This window comes from Nanorana parkeri, unplaced genomic scaffold (assembly GCF_000935625.1).
Source record: "Nanorana parkeri isolate BGI_ZX_2015 unplaced genomic scaffold, ASM93562v1 scaffold420, whole genome shotgun sequence".
In the NCBI taxonomy this organism is placed as follows: Eukaryota; Metazoa; Chordata; class Amphibia; order Anura; family Dicroglossidae; genus Nanorana; species Nanorana parkeri.
The window spans coordinates 1,156,799-1,181,699 of record NW_017306688.1 but is presented as its reverse complement, the minus strand read 5'-3'; the positions used below and the strand labels follow the sequence as shown (position 1 = coordinate 1,181,699).

The window sequence follows — 24,901 nt, the reverse complement described above, 5'->3', positions numbered from 1 at the left end:
GTTCCTGTACAAGAATAGTGCGGGGAAATTACATTCTTGGGGATCGTTCCTGTACATGACTAGTGCGAGGAGGAAATTATGTTCCTGGGGGGCGTTCCTGTACACGAATAGTGCGAACAAATGACATTCTTGGGGATCGTTCCTGTACATGACTAGTGCAAGAAGGCAATGACGTTCCTGGGGGGCATTCCTGTTCATGAATAGTGCAAGAAGGCAGTGATGTTCCTGGGGGGCGTTCCTGTACACGAATAGTGCAAGGAGGAAAGGACTTCCTGGGGGGCGTTCCTGTACACGAATAGTGCAAGAAGGAAAGGACTTCCTGGGGGGCGTGCCTGTACACTAATAGTGCAAGGAGGAAAGGACTTCCTGGGGGGCGTTCCTGTACACCAATAGTGCAAGGAGGAAAGGACGTTCCTGGGGGGCTTTCCTGTACACGAATAGTGCAAGGAGGAAATTACGTTCCTGGGGGTGGGGGGCGTTCCTGTACACGAATAGTGCAAGAAGGAAAGGACTTCCTGGGGGGCGTGCCTGTACACCAATAGTGCAAGGAGGAAAGGACTTCCTGGGGGGCGTTCCTGTACACTAATAGTGCAAGGAGGAAAGGACGTTCCTGGGGGGCTTTCCTGTACACGAATAGTGCAAGGAGGAAATTACGTTCCTGGGGGTGGGGGGCGTTCCTGTATACGAATAGTGTACAGAACACCTCTATGTTGCCATATTGCATTTAATTTTTTTCAATTGTTTAAGAAAACTAGGGCGCCCCAAGATCGAAATGGAAAGGCCATGTTTAATAACTTTACATTAATAAATCGCTTGTATGGCAATTTTATATGGAGTTCTCCTTTAATTGCGCTTCAGAGGGTCCCCAGGCATACACATGCAATAGGAATGTAAACTATGAACTGTGCGTGGCCTTACCTCCTCGCCATGTTTCTGGAGCAGCTCCCGAGGTCTGTCTTGTAGAGACGTATTTGTGAATAGATTGTTGTAAACATCTCTTACATTAGAAACGGCAGAAAAGTATTTTGTTTGGATCAAAGTTCTTTCATTAGATTCCAAATAAAAATCCTGATGAACTCGAGATGACTGAGGCTACGAAGACAAACAAACTTTGAGCGTTTATAAGGCCTTGTTCACACCAAGCGCAGCAGGTGCAGAGCAGATCAGTTGCAGACCGGATCAAAACTGCATCCAATGTATTCCAATGGTTGGTATTTTTTGCTCCAGTTCACATCGCAGCGTGCAGGTCCAGAGCAGGTGAAAAAACTGCAGCAGGCCCTATTTTACCTGCTCTGGTTCTGCAAACGCATCAAAAACACATGCAAATGCCTGGAACGCACTGAAAGCCCATTTTAAACTTTAAAAAAAAGCCAAAAACGCATCAAAAAGACTAGCGCGCGTGTGCAGAAACCTGACCGGATCTGCTCTGCATTTGGTGTAAACATGGCCTAAAGGATGGATGCAGTCTTTTTAATCCATTTTATAATTGCCTGAGAATGATGGGAAGGGGGTTTAACACCGCGGATGTCAACTGGTTAATAAAAGCGGTCAATACCCTCCGAACATACGAGCAAAAAAAATGTGGGACATCTCTGCTTATTAATTGAATACAGCACAGCCACCTTCCTCATTGAAATGGTTATCATGTATTAAGCCGGGTGAGTGGTAGGATTTCCAATCATCTGTATATACACTGAGTGGCCAGATTTTTATGACCACCCCATCAGTACTTCGTTGGGCCACGAGATGACTTCGTTGGGTCGCCTCGTGACTCCACGAGATGATGAAAGGTGATGCGAGGAATCTGACACTGCACTGTTGCCCTTCTGTTGTCTTGTACCAGTCTTGCCACTCTCCGTTCTGCCCTAACATTGACTAGTCGCTGACGGCCACAATTCGCACGTTCAGACCCAGATTTTCGGCTGACAGTCCAGTCTTTAAACACTTTAACAAAAGCTGCTCTTGAACATTTACCGAATTCTGCTGTTTTGCTGATACTCGCTCCGTGGCTCCGAGCGCCAACAATCATCCCACGTTCAAAGGCTGTTAAATCGCGTTGTTTACCCGTATCTTCAGAAACAAATCACTTCTACTGCCGTGGTAAACAACCCGCTTCCCTATTTATAATGGTCTGGCCCTCTAGCAACTTCAGCGCAAAATTATAGCTAATTTGCCTACAAACGTCAGGTGGTCATAATAAACTGGCCACTCAGTGTATAGCCGACCTGACCACAGGCAGCCATTTTTTATAAACTTCCCTTAAAGGAGGCGCCCAGCATCTGCAAAATAAAGAGCCAGCAATGGCAGCCTGCAGATTTCACTCAGGAAAGGTTTCCATTAAAATCCTTGAGTGATAATCATAGGTATAGACCACATATTGGTCACAAAATATACGTTCTTGTGTGCCACTGCTGGTGGTGTTGAGTTATACAGGCAGTCCCCGAGTTACATTCATCCGACTCCTACTTACAAACAGAGGCTATTACTGTACAGCAGGGGTGGTTTTAATACCACGGTGCTTGTGCCGACAAGGAGTTCCCGCCTTTTTGGGTCTGGTTTGTATTACTGTACGTACCTTACAGGAAGTTGGCTCTTGTTAGACGTGCAGACGAGGGGTGCCCGCCTCTTCTTCTGGGTCACTGTGAGGTTTTTACTGCTGTCTTTATCTTTATTAGAAAGATTTAATCTCACTTCCTGTCCTTGAGACAACAGGAAGAGGAAATCTACAACTAGGAAGGGAAATTCACTCCTGTAAGAGTGATCATGGGAAAAAGGTGTCTCCACTGAAGCTTTGTCACCAATCCTTGTTTCCACGACAACCCAAAATTTTCAAAATCTAATTGTCACAAGGACAGAAAGTGAGGTGAAATCTTCTGAACAGGGGTACACACAGCAAAACAAACGTTACAGGGGGTAAACCCTTCACTATGCTATCCAAAACAAAACAAAAATGGGGCTGGAGTTACACTTAAAAATTTACCTGTTCCAACTTACAAACTAATTCAACTTAAGAACAAACCTACAGTCCCTATCTTGTTCGTAACCCGGGGACTGCCTGTACAACTATACATAAACCCCTGCTATAATTTAAATGTGAACAGCCTGAGCTTCCAGTCTTCAGCCACTAGATGATGCTGTGCATATTGCAGCTATCTGCAGCAACAACTGTACTAGAGATGCTGGGGATACCATAGTTGATATAATTCATCTTTGTCTGAAGTTTGTGAAATTAATTAATTTACAAAACAACTAATTATTGTGGCTGTCGGGTCTGATGGACTTCTTTAATAAATGTTCTTGTATTGACCATATTAGTATATTCTAAGTGTCTCCAGTTATGAAATACAGCTCTATACAAGTCCATAATGGCATATGCAGCAAAGAATTTTGGCCCAATGAGAATGGAGGAGGCCGCCGCTATCTTCCACATTATGCAGGGTCTTTCTATATACAATTCATAAACCGGCCACCAGCCATGCGACTGTTTCATGGGATGAGCAGAGACCGAGTGGTTGTGGTTGGAGCGGGGAGGGGCCTCATCACATATGAACTGTCTTGTAATGAACCATTGGGGTGCTTTTTTGGGTGAAATCATGGAAAGAAAAATGGTTCTTGATACAATTATTATTTTATTTCAGCCATGATAGAAAAATAAATCCTTATTAAAACCCAAAAGCAGGAGAAAAAAAAAACATACCCAAAGCACCATAGTATGTACAGAAATAAATAGATCAGCATACTAGCATCAGATGTACAGTGGACACAAAGTTCTGATGGGGTTATACCACCTATCTTTTTAAGGCCAGAGGTCAGGGATGTCACCCATCCACTCTCAGGCCAGTGGTCAGAGATGTCAGTGCAGCACCCATCCACTCTCAGGCCAGTGGTCAGAGATGTCAGTGCAGCACCCATCCACTCTCAGGCCAGTGGTCAGACATGTCAGTGCAACACCCATCCGCTTACAGGTTAGCAGATGGGGAGGGTAGTGCAGCACCCATCCACTCTCAGGCCAGTGGTCAGAGAGGTCAGTGCAGCACCCATCCGCTTACAGGTTAGCAGATGGGGAGGGCAGTGCACCACCCATCCACTCTCAGGCCATCGGTCGGGGATGTCAGTGCACCAGTGCAGAGCGGTACAGCTCAGGGTTTTGTCGTCACAATAGTCTCGCATCGACCCAAGTCGGCAGACCCAAGAGCTTTTTGAGCTGCAGAGTGTATTTGGACTGGAAGAATTTATGTATAGAAATTTGGAGACTGAAGCTCTGTAAACAGCCAATGTCAGAAAATCTCTTCTGCATTCCTGACCCGTGACTCGCACAGCTCCGATAATCTGGAGACCAGTTCCGTTAGGCTGTGCTCCCCGTGCTGTTTGCGGTCTCTGGTCCGTACATTGACTGTGCCGTTCTGTTTTTCTCTCTCACCGACCACTGGAAAGGAAAGAGGAAATCTGGGATGAGCCCAATACATACAGAGGCATTGAATGAAAGTGCTACCAATGGCTTCATTCAGGGGTAGGCAACCACGGCACTCTATCTGCTGAGGAACTACAAGTCCCATGATGGATTACAAGATAAACAGCCACAGGCATGACTTGTAGAGGGACTTGTAGTTTCACAACAGCTGAAGCGCTGAGGTTGCCTACCTCTGGCTTCATTCGTAGAATCATACATTGACAGGTAAAACAGTTCCCATATATGGAATTGAAATATACCATTCATGTGACTTGCACACATTAGGTCCATAGTGGATGGAAGTTGGGAAGGGATAGACCTTCTGTTAGGTTTGTATTTCTAACTGTGTTCCTGCTGGGAAGAGTCACCCTCTCTATTAGTCCTGGTGACTGAGAAAGTAAGGGAAGATCCAAAATGTTAGAGCGGTCACCACCAAAGAGTGAGCGTAAACCATCCAATGGGGGAAAATGTTGGAGTGACAACTGTCTAAGATAGTAATTCCCCTGTTGTAGTGATGTCCTCTCATTTCCTGTTGCCTCACCAGGATAGGAAACAAAGGGAAATCTTTCCAGCAGGAGGACACAGACCACAAAAAATAATGCGATAGGGGTTTGAACCCTTTTCTTACCTTAAAAATCTGGTTCCAAATACTGCCAAGAGAGCTAAAGGACCCCCTCCCCCACCACTGCTGTAGTCATTCGTCCAGCACATCTGCTCTTATAACCTCACTGCATGGTCCCTAGGAGAAGAGCTGTGGAACCCAGGAGCTGGGACCCGATACTTTGATCTACTTGCCCTCATGGTGGACGTTTCCCATACCCATGGTGGTATCATGAGAAGAAACGCTACATACCGAGAATGAAATTGTACTGCGCCAGCTGAGCCTTGCGGATTTTCTTGTTGAAGGTGGTTCCTTGGTCCACATCCACGTCCACCATGAAGCCACAGTCATGAATGATCTGTTGTACCTGCTCAGACAAGAAGGGAAAGGTGAAACAAATGCTTACAGTACAAGTATGATGACCCCTATCACATCAATAGAGAAGACCAGGGTCACTTTTACTGCCTCCCATTTCAGCAGAACTCCAACTGCCAGCCTGATTTTCAGCTTGTGTTCACAAGAATGTCATGAAGACATTTTACAGGTAATCGTTCAGATAATATACCTATAAACATGGTACGAACTGAACTGTTCTGTAGTTATGACTATGCAAATGAGGGGGGGTCTAGTGTTCAAGCTTGTCGGGAAGATTTTACCTCTCTTCCTGTCTCTGTGACCACAGGCCAAGAAATAGCCAAGATAGACAGTAATAAGAAGCTGTTCCGTCTGACCGGCATGCCAAGCAGATCTGCTGATTCCAGATATGCGATTATCCTGGCTCAGCTTACCACATAAGCCCTGATGAAGGGGGGACCGGTGAGGCCCGGAAATGCGTTGGCTTTTCTTGTGATCTCCTGTCATGTGCAGTAAGTGACTCACATTATATCCTTGGCACCCTCATCCTTCTCACATTCTTTAATAAGAACCTGGCAGAGGTCCTCACCCTTCCCAGTCTGCGATTTTCAATCACTTCCTGTGCCAATGGGGTACAGATTGCAATAAGAAAACCTGAAAGCATTCCCCACTCTGTCTGAACGTCTAGAAAATGGCTGGAGTTGGTCTTTAATGTGCGCAGTAACCAATAGAGAAAGGTGGACAATGTTACCTCCTGTGCGTAATCCTCAGTACTGGCTCCTGTAGGGATCACCATGACCTGGAATGGCGACAACCAGAAAGGCCTACAAAAGATACAGTACAGCCCGGAGGAGATTATTAGAACAGTACCTCAGCTCTGACAGATAAAACACCAATCCTAGAACACAGACTGCCCAATATAATGCAATATACAGCATTTTGTATTAAAACGATAGAAAACCGGGGCAGATGCCTATAGCAAATCAGACTTTCATTTTTCCAGGAAATAAAAGATTAAAGGCGAATTCAAACCCATCAGTGAGTAGTTTTACCTGCCAAACATCTGCAATTCTGCTCAGTCTTGTGGTTTCTACACCCCTGCTTCACAGCTTTGACGGGCAGATGACACAATGTTACATAGTATTTGAGGTTGAATAAAGACATAAGTCCATCAAGTCCAACCTATTGTATGTGTATGGTCCTACTGATGTCACCACTAGTTAAGCTTTCTGTGTCGCCGGCTAGAAGAGTCGAACAATCGACCACTAATGTGATTCCTTCCCCCCCTGACTACAGGTGGAAAAAAGTGACCCAGGAACTAAAAACTGCACCAGAAAACAGCGGCCTGGCTGTACAATGTAACAGAGGTATGTGAATCATGATGCGGTCAGAACAGAATTAACAATCTTAAGCAGAACCGCTCACGTTTTGTGTTTTTAACTGTTTCGCTCATTTACTGTTAGTTTTGGTGTATTTGACCGGTAATAGGATTGTGCCCTTTATTTGCACACACCTCACTCACTGTTATGAGCTTAGTGGATGTAGCTGCTGTCTTCCTGTGCGTGTCCATCACAAATGCTGATTGTCATGCTGTGTGGTGTGTAGAACCTTCTTTATACATTGTGAAGTCTGTGCTCCAGTAAGCCGTCATGTCCGTCAGGTGAAGCTCCCAGTGAAGGATGCAGCTCACAAGTGAAGCAAATGGCAACCGCACTCATCAATTCATAACTAGCTTTTAAACCAAGGTGCACATGGGAGGGCTTTACACAGTACAAACACTGACATTGTCCAGCACACTTACCACCCAGCCTGAAAAAACCCCCCAAAAACGACACAACTACTTATTACAAGGGTTAAAAACAGGTTTTTAGTTGTACATCTTTTGCAAAATATGTGGAAGCCCCTTATGTGACAGAACATTGGAGATGACAGGTGCAATTTAAGGTGACATTAGGGGTCTATTAGACCTACCTTTGCACTTCAAGGAAGCTGATCAAGCACAGACCGCGTTCTCTAGCCGGGGAACGACAGCTGAGAAGCCAGAAGTGATGCAAGCCGTGTCGCTTCCGGCTTCATCCAGCAGGGAGGAGATCAGCAAACAGACGTTCGTTGGCCTCTGCTACCTGTGACGCCAGTCCCAGGTCGGCAGCAGAAACTGGAAAGCAAGGGTGGGGGCTCCTTTTACCGGCCCCTGGAAGCGATCTGGCAGCTTTCCAGCTGCAAAAGTCACTTCCGGTGTAAAGCAGACAGTCACAGGTAAACAGCATCCCGGTGGCTGTGTACAGGGACCAGCACCGTAAGGGTCTGAGAGGACTGGGCTGCTTCCTGGCGTACCTGCACCCAATTCATCATTTGCTACGAATGCTCTCATAATAGATTAGTTAGGACCGCACTACACAGAGGGGCTTCAAGGAGGCAGTGTGTTTTCCACATACTTTACAAAAGCGGTGCAACTAAAAGCTGTTTCTAACCCTAATAGGCCGTGTCATTTGTTTTTTTTTGCAGGCTGGCTGGCATGTGTGCTAGGAACTTTTTGTTTTTGGATGCAGCTCACAGAAGACAAGCAGCTAGGCTTATCTCCTGCCAGTGACTTCTTGTGATGTGTGCAAAACAGTGGCTGCCCAGACAGTGGAAATGAGTCATTTATCAGCTTGATGTGCACAGCCAATTTTCTTACCACTTTCCGGCGTAATTCTCTGCCAGAATAGCCAACATCCTCTCCACGGAGCCCAATATAGCGCGGTGGATCATGACTGGTCTCTCCGCTTTGCCATCCTCTTTGCTGCGTCAGGAAACAAAAGGGGACCAGCTTAGCAAATCTTATTTCACAAGGACTGTTATCCTAGGTTACCGATCAGTCATCAATACAAACCGACCAGTAAAAAGGCACACTTCTTCATCACTTATTCTATAGAGTTGTGAAATCATCTCATGTCAGACAGGTTGTCTCATACCAACTCCCAATACAAGTGTACACAAGCCCCAACTGATATTAACACATCATGTTTTTTCCTGTTTATGGATGAAAAAGCAGAAGTGCAAAATACATAAAAACAGAACACCTTTCTATTGCATCAGCATTTGCACTGATCAGCCATAACATTATGACCACCTTCCCAATATTGAGTAGGTCCCTCAAAACAGCTCAGAATCCATTGAGGCATGGACTCCACTAGACCTCTGAAGGTATGCTGTGGTATCTGGCATCAAACCATCAGTAGCAGTTTCTCTAAGTCCTGTAAGTTATGAGGTGGGACCTCCATGGATGGGACTTGTTTTTCCAGCACATCCCACAGATGCTCGATTGCATTTAGATCTGGAGGCCAAGTAAACACCTCAAACTCTGTGTTCTTCAAACCATTCTTGCAGTGGGGCAAGGCACATTATTCTGCTGAAAGAGGCCACTGCCATCAGGTAATACCATTTCCATGAACCTGGTCCAAACCTAAACGCTACATAGGGCCACCTGTCCAATCTGCTGCAAGCCGGGGCATTCCCCGCCTCGCAGCTGGACATAAAGGGGTGGGGTGCTTGTGCCGACATCATAGACCTTATATGGCCACATGCCCATATTAGATCAAGGTCTTTAACGAACTATAGCCATATAAAAATCAGTGACATCGCATCCCATTCCCTTTGCTTATGTGTAGCTGCATGCCAGGTATTCCCCAGACGCAGCTGATCGGTTTGAACCGCTAGCTTCTCCAAATATTAAAGGGAGCTCCTTCTGCTGCTACCTATAGTTCATCCGTAGCCCTAAACACACTCCTACTAGTGCTGGCAAGCCAATAAGTTAACCATTATGTTTTTGGATTGCAAGAGGGAACCCACTGCAACTGTGGGCAGGACATACAAACTTCATGTAGATATTACCAATAGTGATTCATATTCAGAATGGAGAGCTGCACGGCAAGCATGCTAATCACTAAACCAGTGTAACTTATTAAAATGCATGGAAAAGGGGTTCTTATTGAATAATAGTCCTACTTTTCCTTTATAGCAAAGCACTGAAGACAATGTTATACTGACACAAAGTGCTTGACTTATTTTTTTTAATACGGGTGCAGTCACATGACCTCAAGTGGACAGGCAGCACCTTCCGGGTCTTTTTTTTTTTTAGCCCCTTACCTCCTCTACAGCACCCACTTGTATGTTTTTGGAGTAGTGTAGATATTTTCAGTCCACACATGTGACCACTCTCTAATACCTGTGGGTCTTACCATATATACATAAGTCAGGTTGAAAAAAAGACAAGTCCATCGAGTCCGACCTTTAGAGATATGGAGGAAAAAAAAAAAAAAGAAGAAAAGCCTAAACAGAACGCTATGCCTACAATTCCCCCCCTGTTGATCCAGAGGAAGGTAAAAAAACCCCTATAAAGCACGGTTCAAACGCCAACAGGGGAAAAAATTCCTTCCTGATCCCATAAGGCAATCGGATACTCCCTGGATCAACAATCTCTGATGCTTATATACCTATAAGAACCTATATATGAGCTATGTACATTGTGTAAGTTCTACCACACAGGAAATGTACACTATGTTGTCTGTCATACAAAGATCTATATGATACTATGATGTCATCAGTACTGAAGATTTTGTTTTCATGCCTTCAGGTTTTAACTCTTACTTCTACTCCGACAGTCATCTCCTTGGTTTACCTCTCCCTGGTCAAGTCATCGGTCGCTCATGTTGGTACAACACAGATTAAGATGGCATGCGGCTGTGTATTTCATACATATCAGACCGGCGAGACAAGATTACCCATCTAATACCAACATCGGATGACTAACGGTAAATCTATTTTGTGGCCAATGCACTACAACCAAAGGGAAATTTAGACTTATGTACTACAATGTACAAGGCTGAGTGCTGAAGACACACTGGTACCCATATGGGACACTTCAACTGTGACATCTTCTATTGTAAGAAGACCCAATGGTTGCTGATCTAGCCTATAGCAAATACCACGACAAATACTTTTTTCTCTGTAGCAATGTTATTTATAATCAATAAAAGGAACCCACTGGAACAAATCTGGGGGCAGACCTATTTTGGCAAAAGCATTCTTTAGAGCCATCATCCTTAGCCTGCAATTCAGTACATGGTAAACCACTTTACAGGGGAAAAAAGCACATGCACAGCAGATATCCTGACACAGCACTGGCTGACTTACCATGGGCAATTTGTATTCTCATAGGAACGTAAATGAAGCAAAAATACTACTGGCTTTAGCCCAACTTAAAGCAGAACTCTGGCTTTGAATAACCCCACTTCCTAGAGCACCCCTACAGTTAAAAGTCAAGCACCAAACTGCTTTGTAATGGAATTTTATTGCTGTATGTGTCCCCTATGGGGGGATTCACTGGGATAGAAAGTGATGGGAGATCCAAAGCTTTTGCAGTCACCAGAACCAAACGAAACGCTAGAGATGCCTTCATTTTACCATCACTGCAATCTCATCCAATAGGACTTCTAGGGAAGCGGAAAGACTTTCTAAATGTTCCTCTGAACAACTATATACAGTAACATGAGCATTGGTGATGTTCTGCGAAAGACACATATCATACTAGCTTATAATCACTGATGAAATCCAGTTTAATTTCCACATGAGTTTAATTCCAGTATGTGCCGGGTAGATTATAGCAGTCTACCCCGACTGTGGGAAGAGCCCTGGGCAATTGGCATCAGCGGCTAAATTTAGGTGAGGCACCACAAACTAATAGTTTTCTCACGTCAAAACACACATGTAATTTCCTGCCAGCTCGGCACGGATTTCAGTAACTTGCTAGACAAATCTTACCTCATATATGTGAGGTTGAAGCGGATGGGCAGCTGAAAGTCGAGTTGGATGGTGGCACACTGATGGTAGCGGCCCATGGCATCTTGAATCTGTATGTCAATCTGCATAGGGGGGGAACAAAAAATTGTTATCCAAATAATCTGGACATGTTGGATCCTGTGATATACAATGGCAATTAGTGACAGCTAACATTTTGGACAACCTAACCTCAGGGATGTCATGATGTCTAATGTTGAATCAAAGCTTTAAATAAATAACCAAGTGGTACAACCATCCGTGCCAAGCGGTCCTCACCACTCACTGACAGATTGATTTTCTGATCAAATAACCCCCATCATCATCATCATGATCAGTCCAGCAATCTACAACCATAGCACACAACCCACATATCGCCACATTTACACTAGTGCACCCCCACTGGTGGTACAACAAAGCATCCCCAGCATCATCGTTATCCATCCATCACTAGCACACACCAAATAAATGTAGAAGGGTACAGTAGCTAATGAGGGCATCTGTGCCCACTAGAAGATTTGCACTCATGGCCAGATTTCCATTTTTTTGCATATCCCATCACTTTGTGCTTATGAAAATTGTCATCGGACAAACCAATAAAACGAATCTCCCCAGCAGGAATTTAGACAGCAAATTAAAAGCCTAACAGAGGTTCTGACCCTTCTATACTCTATCCAAATATGAAAAAAGGGTTTGGCTACAGAAACACTTTAGTAAATAAGGACTGTGCCTGCCTTTATACCTTCTTGTTTATCAGAAGCAGTTTTTAATGAACACTTTAAAGTGAAGGAATGCGTTTCCCTAACATATAGCTACTGCCTCAGTACTGTCCATTCAGTAAAAGAGGGAGAGGAGGAAAGACCCATTTATGGCAACGAGAACATTGGTCAATGCAAAAGTCATAACCTCAAGATCTCAGTTTGCCTCACATGTCCTATTTTACTGCAAGCATCCTCTTACCATGTGCTTACCCCAAAAAGTCAGCTGCAAGCATCCTCTTACCATGTGCTTACCCCAAAAAGTCAGCTGCACGCATCCTCTTACCATGTGCTTACCCCAAAAAGTCAGCTGCAAGCATCCTCTAACCATGCGCAACCCCAAAAAGTCAGCTGCAAGCATCCTCCAACCATGTGCCAACCCCAAAAAGGCAGCTGCAAGCATCCTCTAACCATGTGCCAACCCCAAAACGGCAGCTGCAAGCATCCTCCAACCATGTGCCAACCCCAAAAAGGCAGCTGCAAGCATCCTCTAACCATGTGCCAACCCCAAAATGGCAGCTGCAAGCATCCTCTAACCATGTGCCAACCCCAAAATGGCAGGAATGGTATGAACCCGTATAATGGGTGACTATAGAAAAAAACTGCCTGCCAAAGTCCACCAGGCAATATTGGAGGACAGAGCTCATGAATTAGGAACATTTTGAGTAAACTAAATGTCATGCATTGGAAACCTGATGAACTTAAGCTGTATAGTAAGAAAACCTTTATTTTTACATGTAATTGGGATGTTATGGCTTTTATTGGGACATGTTCAGCTGTAGAGGTTTGATTTCCTATAATGAGACATTTTAAAGGGGTCATTAGAACATAAGAGGTGGAGGTGGGGACAAAGGAATCTATGGACTCTGACTCCTGACAAGTGCAACTGTGGTTTGATGGATTTCTGATGGGAGTCTAGCGTCAATCTGCTCCTATACAGACAGTACGATGGAATAGATCTTCACTGACTGAGTGCTGGTCCTCCTCTCTAAGCGTGTGTACTGCTGGGAAGCCAATATAAGGACAGCTTTCAGGTAGTAATAACAATATTCTAAAATACTAATATACCTTTTAAATATAATAATCTATTTAATATCTGACTGCGTTCAGCTTTGAGATTTACGTCTCCGTCGCAGGTTGTAAAAAGAAATATTAACAGCTGATCCAGCTTTCGATGCGTCCCCCTTTCTATGCACGTCCTACATGTAGAAGGAAAGGTCTCACCTTTGGACCATAAAATGCTCCATCTCCTGGATTCAGCTCCCAAGGAAGACCAAAACTGTCGAGACTTTTATTCAGTTCCTGAAATGAGTCCGGGAAGAATATCAATGCATCTATAAAAAGGAGTCAGACAATTTCAAGAAAACAGAAGCTGCATTTATACATTGTGGTGGGGAAAAAAAGTGACTACGCATAACATTCTTTTTTTGTTATGGCTTATCGGACTCATTTTTGTACTGGGGAAACAGGAAGTGAGAAATCACTCCCTTTCTGATCTGGTGTCCCCAATGGAAGAGGATTTTCCCCATACTCCTGATCTGGTGACAACTGAAACATTTTAGATTGCCAATCATTTTCTGCCACAGTGGTCACCGGAATAGAAAGTGGAAGGAAATCTCAGCAATAAAAACTTGCTGGGTTCCCTTCGCAGCCCTATCTAAAACTGGAAAAACTGTTTGGGCTGGGTTTCTCCTTAAGAATACATGATTCACACAACAGGAACAGCAAGCATTCCAATAGGTTAAGCTGGCCTTACTTCTGTACTTTCTCTTCTCGTTCAGCCCAGCTGCTCGGTGTAGATCAGGGATGTCCAAACTCCGGCCCTCCAGCTGTGGTGAAACTACAAATCCCATGAAGCATATCTCTCCAGGAGTCATGTCTGTGGCTGTGAGAATCTTGCAAAGCCTCATGGGATTCGTAGTTCCACCACAGCTGGAGGGCCGCAGTTTGGACATCCCTGGTGTAGATGGACAAATCTCCCTTGCTGGACAACTGAATTCTGACAGCTGGTTCCCACAGCTCCAATTTTGGCCAAGTCAGCAGGGCTCGGCCAAAATTCGAGCAGTGTATGGCCAGCTTTATCTAAGAGCAGATTAGTCAAATCCAAGAAGTCACAATGGTTACCTGGCTTACATGGATTTGACTAGACCTGAGGTGCACGCAGATGTGACCTGGAAAATGGTCTTTGGAAATTTAGTATCCTCCAGGGCAGCACACAGCATGCCAAACTGCAGGGGGCAGTTAATATGTACACTTGCTCATAATACCTTCCCAATGTAGCGGGGGGGCAGCGCCTTCTCAATGTAGCAGAGGAAGAGCCTCCCAATTAACAGAAAAACTTACCATTTCAGCCTTCTGCCAGACCTCCAGTTCACCCATGTACTGCTCAGGACGTGTGGAGAGGAACAGCTTAAATGTGAACCCAAACACCGTGTATACTGCACGAAGGAAGTCCAGGCAGCCATTGATTTCAGACTCCAGCTGCAAATTTAATAGAAGATATTTAATATTCTGCAGATCAAACCCCATTGAACACGTTTTAAAACCCTCAAAAGGTTCCGATATCTCATGGATGAGTGTTCCGTTCCAATGCACTCCATAAACCGCTCTCGCTAACACCCGCAGATCAGGTCTGCACTCCCTAAGTTTAAGGCGTTAAGCCCACCTGATCCATGGAGCAGAATATGTGGGCGTCATCTTGCTGGAAGCGGCGGACACGGGTGAGTCCCGTTAACACCCCTGAGAGTTCATTCCTGTGCAGCACCCCAAAATCAGCCAACCTTAGCGGAAGTTCTCTCCATGAACGGGGCCGGTGATCAAACATCAAGCTGGAAGTTAACAGAAAGCAAAAAGGATCAATTAGCATTTCCTGCAGACAAAAAAAATACAGCGATGTGGAATATTTTAAAACTTAGGGCAACTTTAAAAAAGGACTGCTAAGGACTCCAAGGACTAAAGCGGGGCCCGATCTACTTGTCCCTCATGACAATCTACTTGTCCTGATACAAAAAAATAGATTTTAACCAAAACCATATTTAGCAGTGCCAAGAAGAGCTTCTCATCGGTCAGCGCTGTTCAGGTGACCGCGCTGACCAACGAGTGCTTGAAATTTGTGAGCGAAATTCAGAATACATGGCACAGGTACAGATAGTACACCCGTACTGGCGGAGGGGAAGGACCGTTCGCCGAAAGGTAAGTATAGTGGGAGGGGGGCCAGATTTGTTCGGGTAATTCCATTTTTCCAAATTACTGGGGAGAGTGAATTTACACTGTAGGGCTGGTGCAGACTTGTGTGATCATGTGCGGTTGCACACAGCGGTTGCTGAAAAAACGTATTTATGTACCTCTTTTGGCAACACGCACCGGGCGGTGTTTTCAACCGCAATTTTGCGTGATTGCACAGGCGGTATTGAGGCGGGAACCTGCGCAATCTGCCTGGTGCGCCATTAGAAAATAAATGGCACTGCCAGCGAGATCAGCGGTGGTGTGCAATTCAGTGACCGCCTGGCCATCTGCGCAGTTTCGTGCACGATTGCCGCACATTCATATATCGCCTATTCTGCTCGCAGACACACAATGCTCTATGCATGTGCTTATTCACATGCAGATGGTGGGGGCAGCGGGGTTGGTTTTAATTACTTTTTTTTTTACTTTGTAAAATGTTTATTGTTTTTTTACATTTTTATCTATTTCCATTTTTTATTATTTGTGGTTTACTTTTTAAAATTTTTATGTATTTATATTTTGACTGTATATTATTTTTTTTACCATTTTTGTTTCACTTAAACTTTATTGCTATCACACAGGAGCTAACAAGCCTGTGTGATAGCATTTGGAGGCGGCAGATTCTCTTTATTGACCCTGTTACCTCCAACACAGGAGTTCTAGCACAGTACTGTGCTTGTTCTCCTGTGACAGGAAGCCAGCGTTCCTGTGTCAGTTCTCTCACGGAGCAGAGAATGGACGTTCTCTGCTCCCCACTCTCCATCCTGATCTAGTTTGCCATGATCTTAGGTCCCCCAGAAGATCGGGCGTGTCCGAAGACCAAGGCGGGGAGGGAGCCAGCGACTGGTGACACGGCGGAGGGCAGCGGTTGGAGAGAGAGACGTGAGAAGGAGTGAGCAGAGGGGGAGTGAGCATCGTGCTGCTTACAAGTGATCTTGGACAACTGTACAGTCCCTTTGTCACAGGTCGGCTAGAACTATGAGGCGAGTGAAAAGCACTCACCTCATAGTTCTCCTTTAAGCTAATCATAACAAGGACTGAAGGATGTTTGTAAAAGCTGCCAAGAATTTCACTTCATAGGAATATCTTGTTTGTTAGATCTACAAAAGAAAACATTGTACACAGTATGCTCTGCAAAAGTGAGTCATGAAGTGTTTACTGCGATATACAGTAACCTCAGGATACAGCTGCACACAACATCAACACAAGTAGCTGCTGAGCAGACTGTGAATCATCCCAGCATGCTGCTTCTCTCAGGAAAAGGACTCCATGAGGTTAGCAGCTTTCATGTACCGACTCACCAGTGACCGGGGCAGTTCATAGGTTTCAGGGAGAAAGTCTCATCTTCCACGGTGAAAGAGAACATATTCTTTTCATAGTGCTCCCAGTGTCCAGACTGCTCCCACAGCTTATTTTTGTACATGTTTGGGGTGATAACCTCTGTGAAGCCGCGCTTCCTGTACTCGCTCTACATTGGATAAAATAGACAAGACACAGGTCAGCTCAAAATGATCACTTGATGAGCGATTAAAGGAAAATGTACTAGAAAATCATGAGGAATGTCTCTGCAACCAATCCTGCTTGCTTGTAGACGTCTAAAACCCATGACTGCCAAGTTGAATCTCTCCTTCACAAAAGGAGACACAAGTGAGACCTCCATGAGGGAAAAGGTAAACAATTCCAACACTCCCTCCCTGACAAGCAATTGGAGGCTATGCCCCTGCCTCTATCGCCAACCGTGACCCTGCCTCTAGCGGCGACCCTGCCGCCAGCGGCGACCCGCGACCCTGCCTCCAGCAGCACCTGCAGGAGAAGCAGGAAATGTGGAAGTTAAGAATGGCGAGAGGCAGTTCTGCTTTCAGACACTGACTCATGGAAGGGCTTAGTTATAGGTTGGACTCGTGGTCAAGTCTTCCCAGGAAATCTATAGGCATGAGTGACGCCAATACAACAACTACATACAGTATAGGCCAAACCTTCCTGAATGCTTCAAACTAGAAACAATTCAGCTATAGAACTTGAAATCATTCTCTAAAACAACATAATTAACTGGCTGCCAGAGAATCCCAGCACCACACCCTACTCAACCATCGCTAAAATGGCCTACCAAAGGGACGTACTGGAGATGACACCATGGAACTAACTTCCCAGCAATGCACACTGAAGACAAAAGGTGTGTAGTAGCTGTATGAGCAATAAGAAAAACATTCCCAACAGACGGCTCTGTGTTTCTAATCTGGCAAGAGATGGTTTTTAATTATCAGTGTCTCAAAAGCAGCGCACGCATAGCTCTCCTTACCTGCCAGTCGCCCAATTCATTCCCTGCTAGCAAGAAAAGACTTGAACAGAGGTGCTCAGTTTTTAATGTTAGATGTCCCAAGCACTTTCCCAGACTTGGGATTTCCCAGTCACATTCCTTCTAGAACTTAGAGCGACGTAACAAAAACGTATAAAGCCATAAAAATAGCACTTCATATAAACAAACGTTGTGAAAGTCACTTTGTTCCTGTATCTGCCCTTTCTGAGCACCGTTCTCACTACAACAATGGAAACTCAATTCCAACGCCTTAAACTCTGCCAGGAAAGCGAATAGTGATATTACACACACCATATTGTTCACACCAAATGCAGACCAGATCTGCACGGGTTTCTGCACACGCAGTGCAGCGTGTCATGCTGCGTTTTTTGCCGCGTTTTTGATGCGTTCCGGGCCGTTATTTGGGAAAAACCAGGGTGGTTTGCATGCTTTTTTATGCGTTTGCATGCGTTCCAGAGCAGGTAAAATAGGGCTTGCTGCAGGTTTTTTACATGCACTGGAACTGAACGCTGCGGTGTGAACTAGATATTTACAACAGCGATTCTCAATCTTTTTCCTGTCACAGCACCCTTTACAAGTATGCAAAATCTGCAGTCATCCCAGTCTAAAATGAAGAAAAAAAAAAAACAGTGTGTGGCCCCTACAATATCTATACCAGACCGTTACCCCAGATAGTGGTCTGGTGCGAATTTTAAGGGAGACCCCACAGAAAACCACAAAACAACTAGGGTTCTCACCTTCACAATCAGGAACCCCCCCCTTACACTAGGACTACCCCTTCAAAGTAGAGTCATTGGTCCCCCCGTGTCGGTGGTCCTCCCTTAACAGAATTCTCAGTCCCTCCTTCACGTCCGGATCTCATCAAAGCTCTATGAGCACATTAGGAGCTGCAACTTCCGCAGGATGGTAAGAGGTGGAACAGTCCTGGTTGGAGGCAAACCTCTGTCCTTTCCTGAGTGGATCCCATCCTCCCTGGATTACTGTCATTTGTTCCCATGGTGGCCAGCCTGCACCATGCAAAGACCATGACTCTATGAAAAAATTCCAAGGCACCCCTGAGGAAACCAGAAGGTACCCTGGCTAAGAAAGGCTGGTTTAGAAGACAGAAATGAAAGTATTCTTATAGAGAATGTTTTGATACAGCTTCAATGGCAGCCATATACGCTCCATTCAGAACTTGTTTATGTTTTTCAGGGTTTTTTGTAATTGTTTAATGAGAACGGTTCAATAAATCCAGCTCTTGCCAATCAGATATCTGCATAGACTCTGATAAAACACAGCTTTGTAGACACTTGTAATGGTTTTATCTAAACTTGAAAGTATTGTCTTCAAACAGAAAATGACAAACCAATTGCGGGTTTACAGTTCCGAGAGGTTTCTTTTCAATTCTTTTTTGTCTTCTGGTTGAGCTCTATAGACATGACTAACTAGGTAACTAGGTTAACAAAATGAAGCGGTGACTGCCGACTAGCTCTGTCCCAGCCGATCCTCGGACAAGACAGAACTACTACTGTAAAACAATGAAATCTACTACCTAGAATGAATTGGGTGCCATTGTAGTAAATATTCTCAGGGTCTCTATGGGGAAATAGAAGAGCAAATACCTTTATGAAGTCTATCAGGATGTTGTAGATGTGTGCTCCTCTTGGTAGAAAGAAACAGCTTCCAGGGCTGAATTCATGGAAAAAGAACAAATTCTGATCCTAGAAGAGAAGGGATCGTACAGCGATAAGGGAATACAAAATATTCAGCACTGCTTCTAGCTCAAAGATATCTATATTGCAGTTTTAGTGGGTACACGTTCTCATACTTTCATAGTTGCCTCCACAATAGTTAATCAATTCTATTTTGTGGTCCTACATCAGTACCAGATTTCACCAGCAGGTGATGCTGCATATAGTGGGAGCTCCCAGTCCTGCTATATGGCAGATGACAGGAGGATGAAAGTCTATAAAACACAAGGTTTTCTATTGGCAGTATTTGCTTATTAGTGTTTCAGGTTTCAAAGGACAGCTGTGCTTTTGGTAGAGTTGCCCTTTAAATAATCCTCCTCCTCCCATGCCCTAACTGCAGCCCTCTTGGTAAAATACTTGACGTCCTCCCCATACAAGTGATCTTCAATGTGCAGCCCTGAAGGTGCAGCTGAGCCTTTACAATGTAAACAACCTTGCCAGGTTCTCTTCCTACTGTGCACACTCCATATTCATTCCTATGGATGAGCCGTACTCTGCTGGAAGGCTGGAGGCTGCCATAAGTACTGGAACAAATGGGGTCATGGCGTGCATGCATAAACATTTTAATTGCTTTCATTCGCTGGGCAGGGGCACAGAGGGAAGATAGCTGGAACTGGGGTGGGTGGGGATATTTTACCAGGCTGGCTGCACCAGGGAAGGTGGGGATTAAAGGACACTGTACAAAAGGTGCACTTGTCCTTTAAGCTTCTTGTTTATGGTTCCCGGATTGGCTTTACCCTTCCTATCTTGCGATGGTCCCGGCTGGCTGCCTCTTCTTGCAGTCTCTCCCATTCTTTCATCTGTTTACTGTCAGGAAAGGAGATCCCGTACACTCTCTGTAATGGATCCTGTGTAGGGTCCGCTCTCCAGAAGGCCGATGAATTCTGTTATGAAACCAGAGGATACGATATCAACAGGAACACAACAACAGATCACAAAATGCTTTCAGGATGTAACATTGTTAGGATGAACCATTGTTAAAAAGAGTCACTTATACAACACAGTACGTTAGCGGTTATCTAAAAGTTCAAAGGATCAGAAAATATGGTCATTCTTAAGAATGGGGCCGGGTAAAGGGTCACGTTTGAAGTTGAATACATTTCATGGAGTGGAGTGAGGAGCAGTGTTAAGGTAGGTTTAAGGTAAAGGGAAATTGTAGTGTATTTTCAGAGAGCATATCTATTATTGCAGCAATTTAAGTAATTTTCTATGACTTTTTATCAAGCTTTCTCTTCCATATTTGTGTTATTGAATTAAATATAGAGAATTTTAGATTGGCCACTAGAGGGAGCTCTCGGTAGATATTGGCAATGAAGCTTCTCTTAAGGGCTCAGTCACAATACATGCAGTGCGTTCCGGCCCAATTTTGGCCAGACACACTGCCTCGCATTGCGGCCGGCTCACTTTTTAGCGGGGCAGGAGGAGGCGTGGCGGCCCATTCAAGTGAATGGCGCCGTAGCTACGCCCTCTGGCAGCAATGCCATCCGCCGCACGGGATCGCAAGGCACAGTGTGCCTGTGGTCCGGTTCTGTGCGGTGCGATCAATAGTGCTTGTAGCATTTTGATCGCACCGCACAGTACCGGACCGCAGGCACGATGTGCCTTGCGATCCCGTGCGGTGGATCGCATTGCAGCCGGAGGGCGAGGCTACGGCGCCATTCACTTGAATGGCCCGCCACGCCCCCTCCTGCCCCACTAAAAAGTGAGCCGGACGCAATGCGAGGCAGTGCGTTCTGGCCAAAGTGGGGCTGGAACGCACTGCATGTAGTGTGACTGAGCCCTAACTGCTGCTAAGAGAAGTGATCAGTCCACACAGGGAGTGCATTGTTTTCCATTAAACAAAAAAACCCTGCCCTTTAAATTCTAGTGACAGATTGCATCATAAACGTCATTTTTCTTGTTACACTTTAGCATGCAATTGAAAGCTGGATGAAACAGTCTGCAGTGTGTGTGGTCAGCATAAGGGTTAAGTGCCCGACCCAACACTTGCAGGGCTACTCACATAAGGGTGAAGAGTTTGGGAGAAGGCCGGAGAAGTGAACAATCTAGGCCGAAATAGCGGATCTGGAAAAACTCTCCAATTCAGCTCACTTTCCAGTTCAGCTATGTTGTCCTAGATTGTTCCCTTCTCCTGCCTTCTCCAAACTCTTCACCCTTTTCTGAATAACCCTGTTGATTTCAGCCTTTAAAGCTGTGTTCTGAGAACAACCAAAGTTGGATTCCCGCTGCAGAATCAAGACGACTCACCTTAATGAGTTTGAAGGCTTTAATCTGCCCGGTGTGCCTGACATGAGGACCTTGGCAGAGGTCGACCAGAGTGCCACACCTGCACAGAGAGAAAGCAGAAATTCTAGTGCCACAGATGTGATCATGTCCTTAAAGTGTATGGTAACCCTAAAATTAATATTTAGGTTATGCATTCCATTAATAATGAACTCTTGTACATGATGCTGCTTCTTCCACTACACACTCATTTAGCAGCAAATACCCGGTGATCCTGCCAGCCCCCCCTCTCTTCCTGTTACAAACTGACCACAAGGACGGAAGCAGATAATTGTCAGCTTGGGTTCCAAAGCTTCCTGATCAGAGCTACAGGATGGTGTGCCAACACCCAGCGTGCCTGAAGTCCCGTAGTTAGCTTTGCTGTCATACCCCAGGCCTGCCCTGCATTACTTGATTGGCATTTCTCCCCGCTGTTCTAGATGTCATTGTGCTGCACGTACTCCCCCTATGACTACGACTACTGACCCCCATATGACTGACTTATTCCTGGTTATCCTGCCAGAATTCCAGTGCCCCTGTGAACTTTGTGCACCAAACTGAAATCTCAATGTTATCAGCCTGCCCAGCTATCTTCTGTGAACTTTAAACCAGGGCCCCTGTTTGTAGTCCAAATCCGCATAGCAGCCTAGTGTGACAACACTGCTCCTGTACAGATGCAATACAGTAGGGGAGTGTTGTCACCATAGGAGGAAGTCCGATACTGGCAGAACGACCAGGTGAAAATAAAAAGGAAAAAACATCCAGGGACAAGTACCCTGCTAAATATTTTGAGTTCAGATACACATATAGAGGGTACTTGTAGCTAGTAAATATCCAGGCTTTGATTGCACTATTTTTAAATAAGAGAATCTGCGCTCTTGGAAAGATAGGGCTAAAAAGTTGGAATATTAGTCTTATATATATATATATATATAAAGTTAATAATGTTTCAGTGAAAAAATATCAAAAAAAACTATGTATTAATCAAGTGATAAAAAAATGTATTTTTGCACTATTGATCTTGAGGTGATCATTGACTTTTTTTTACAAGCTTTTTGTTCATTTTAGCTTGTCATTTCAATATACAGATTTACAAATTGGCTACTAAAAGGAGTTCTGTATTTCACTGCAATCACTCAGCCTCCCTGCCACTAAACTGCGGAGATAAATGAGCAGCCACATGGGAAGTGCGGAAGTGCATTGTTTTTAGTGGATTAGCTGACACCATAGATGTCCTGAGGAGTTAAAAAGCTGCCTAGCACCACGAAGGAGGTGGCAGTATATAGTTCCAAACCATACACAGAGGAGAATAATCATTTTTAAAAAATGAACACGTTATAAAAAGATCACTGTGCTGCCTCCCCTTTCACTGCCCAGTCACAGACGTCCATCAATAATGCAATACTAAACAGCCGTCCAGTCTATTGGAGCCCTGATGAAGGGAGATGTCTTTGGCCCCTGAAGCACATTAGCTGTATTTGTATTCTGGTCGTCATCAGACATTTAATGAAAGACTTTTTGACTCCTATCAGCTGATTTGGCGCTCTCATTCGACCCAAATTACAGTCACAGGCTGGTCCAGGATGACCTGGGCTCAGAGGAAGCGAGTTGAATAGTGCCGGCCATCAGAGCGGGGACATCTAACAGCAAAGACTTTCTACGGGGGAAATTTCTTCATTGAAAGTGAATAGTGGAGTATTTTTTTTTACATACACATTAAGTCTCTAAAAAGGCTTCCAATGTATCACACCGATTTTCATATAACAGTGACACATCGTAAACCAAAATAGTCAACCATTTAAAAAATAACAAATACATTTAAAGCAGAACTCCAGGCAAAAATGTTATTAACTCTTGCAGGCGGCTACCCCCAGGCTATAAGGGTTAAGTGCTCATTCGTGTCTAGGTGCTAAAAAAAAGTTATACTCATTCGATCCTCAAAGCCGGCTTGCTCTTAGACCGGTCCCTCCCCTCTGCAGAAGTCTAAGGATCCTTGAGTCATCACGTTCTATATACAGTGTATAGGATGTGAGGACGCCAAGGGACATAACCTTCACTGCAGCAGAGCAGGAGACCGGGTTCAGGGACCAGAGAAGCAGCCAGCCAGCTCCATGGTTCGGGTGAGTATAGCTAGGCAAAGATGAGCACTTAACCCTTGCAGTGCGGGCGAAGCCCCACTGCAAGGGTTAAGAACACTTTTGTGTTCTGCTTTAACTTCTGCTACTTTACCTGTAAACACTTGTAGTTGCTTTCACTTTGTCTTCAATTATCTGTACTTTAAACTTGTTGTGCTGTAAAAGAGAAAGGATTGTTTGCGTTACAAATGACCCGGCCTATATTTACCATATACCAGACACACATAGTACAGAGCCATAACATTGACAGGGTCATATGTGGAAATCGGTTTTATCATCGTGTCATTATCGGCAAGGAGGCCGCTCAGGTATTTAATACGGTTTTAGAGAGTTGGAGTGGCGACCCTGTACAACTGTGAAAGTCTATATGAAAGAATGATAACTTTAGAATACAAATCAAAAATCAGTTATGTTAAATGATGCCTGGTTATCCAAATGTGGGCAACCCTAAAATCAATTATTCTGAATGAATAGCACATCTGATGTACAGTAAGTGTCAAGAAGCATATTCTGAGGAGGATAGACATGGTACAATGTTAATCAGTGTTCTAGAAATGAAGTCATCCCTAGCATCCCATTGTGTATGCTCTTAGCTCTCTGGAAGAAGTCCGGCAGAGGACAAATGACAAGTCACCGGTATTCACATGGGGTCTCCCTGCAGCTGATCTTTTCCCCCCCATTACAGGCTTGCCTTGCAGTGTTCTGCACTGTCTCGCTATATAGAGGCAGCCATCTGGGTACAGGCAGGGCTTTGGCTCCTTATGTCAGAGCCACCAGTAAGGAGAACAGTGAGCAGCACAATACTGATCTCACCAAATCTCTCCGCAGATTTCCTTAGACTAGCAGTCAGAGGCATTAGATCTCACATTGCAGATATACAGCTATGAGGCTGCAGACACAGGAGTGCCTAGACACCCTCACATACCAGGAAGTGCTCTGTTATGAGGCTGTAGACACAGGAGTGCCTAGGAACCCTCACATACCAGGAAGTGTTCTGCTATGAGGTTGTACACACAGGAGTGCCTAGGAACCCTCACATACCAGGAAGTGTTCTGCTATGAGGCTGTAAACACAGGAGTGCCTAGGAACCCTCACATACCAGGACGTGCTCTGCTATGAGGCTGTAAACACAGGAGTGCCTAGGAACCCTCACATACCAGGACGTGCTCTGCTATGAGGCTGTAGACACAAGAGTGCCAAGATATCCTCACATACCAGAAAGTGCACGGCTATTTTTCAGGCAAAAGGT

At 44.8% G+C, this 24,901-nt stretch overlaps 1 protein-coding gene across 1 annotated transcript in view; it reads right to left on the bottom strand.

The window, feature by feature from the left end:
* Positions 1-4,211: 4,211 nt before the first annotated feature.
* TARS2 (threonyl-tRNA synthetase 2, mitochondrial (putative)) overlaps positions 4,212-24,901 on the bottom strand; it is a 32,406-nt gene continuing 11,716 nt past the window's right edge. The window contains exons 10-22 of the mRNA XM_018559896.1: positions 23,747-23,808; positions 21,503-21,581; positions 19,993-20,139; positions 19,127-19,225; positions 16,507-16,673; positions 14,646-14,808; positions 14,324-14,461; positions 13,205-13,282; positions 11,208-11,308; positions 8,083-8,187; positions 6,157-6,229; positions 5,304-5,418; positions 4,212-4,426 (exon numbers count right to left, since the gene is read on the bottom strand). Coding sequence (XP_018415398.1) covers positions 4,278-4,426; positions 5,304-5,418; positions 6,157-6,229; positions 8,083-8,187; positions 11,208-11,308; positions 13,205-13,282; positions 14,324-14,461; positions 14,646-14,808; positions 16,507-16,673; positions 19,127-19,225; positions 19,993-20,139; positions 21,503-21,581; positions 23,747-23,808 — 1,476 coding nt within the window. The 3' untranslated portion in view covers positions 4,212-4,277. The remainder of the gene's footprint in view (positions 4,427-5,303; positions 5,419-6,156; positions 6,230-8,082; positions 8,188-11,207; positions 11,309-13,204; positions 13,283-14,323; positions 14,462-14,645; positions 14,809-16,506; positions 16,674-19,126; positions 19,226-19,992; positions 20,140-21,502; positions 21,582-23,746; positions 23,809-24,901) is intronic.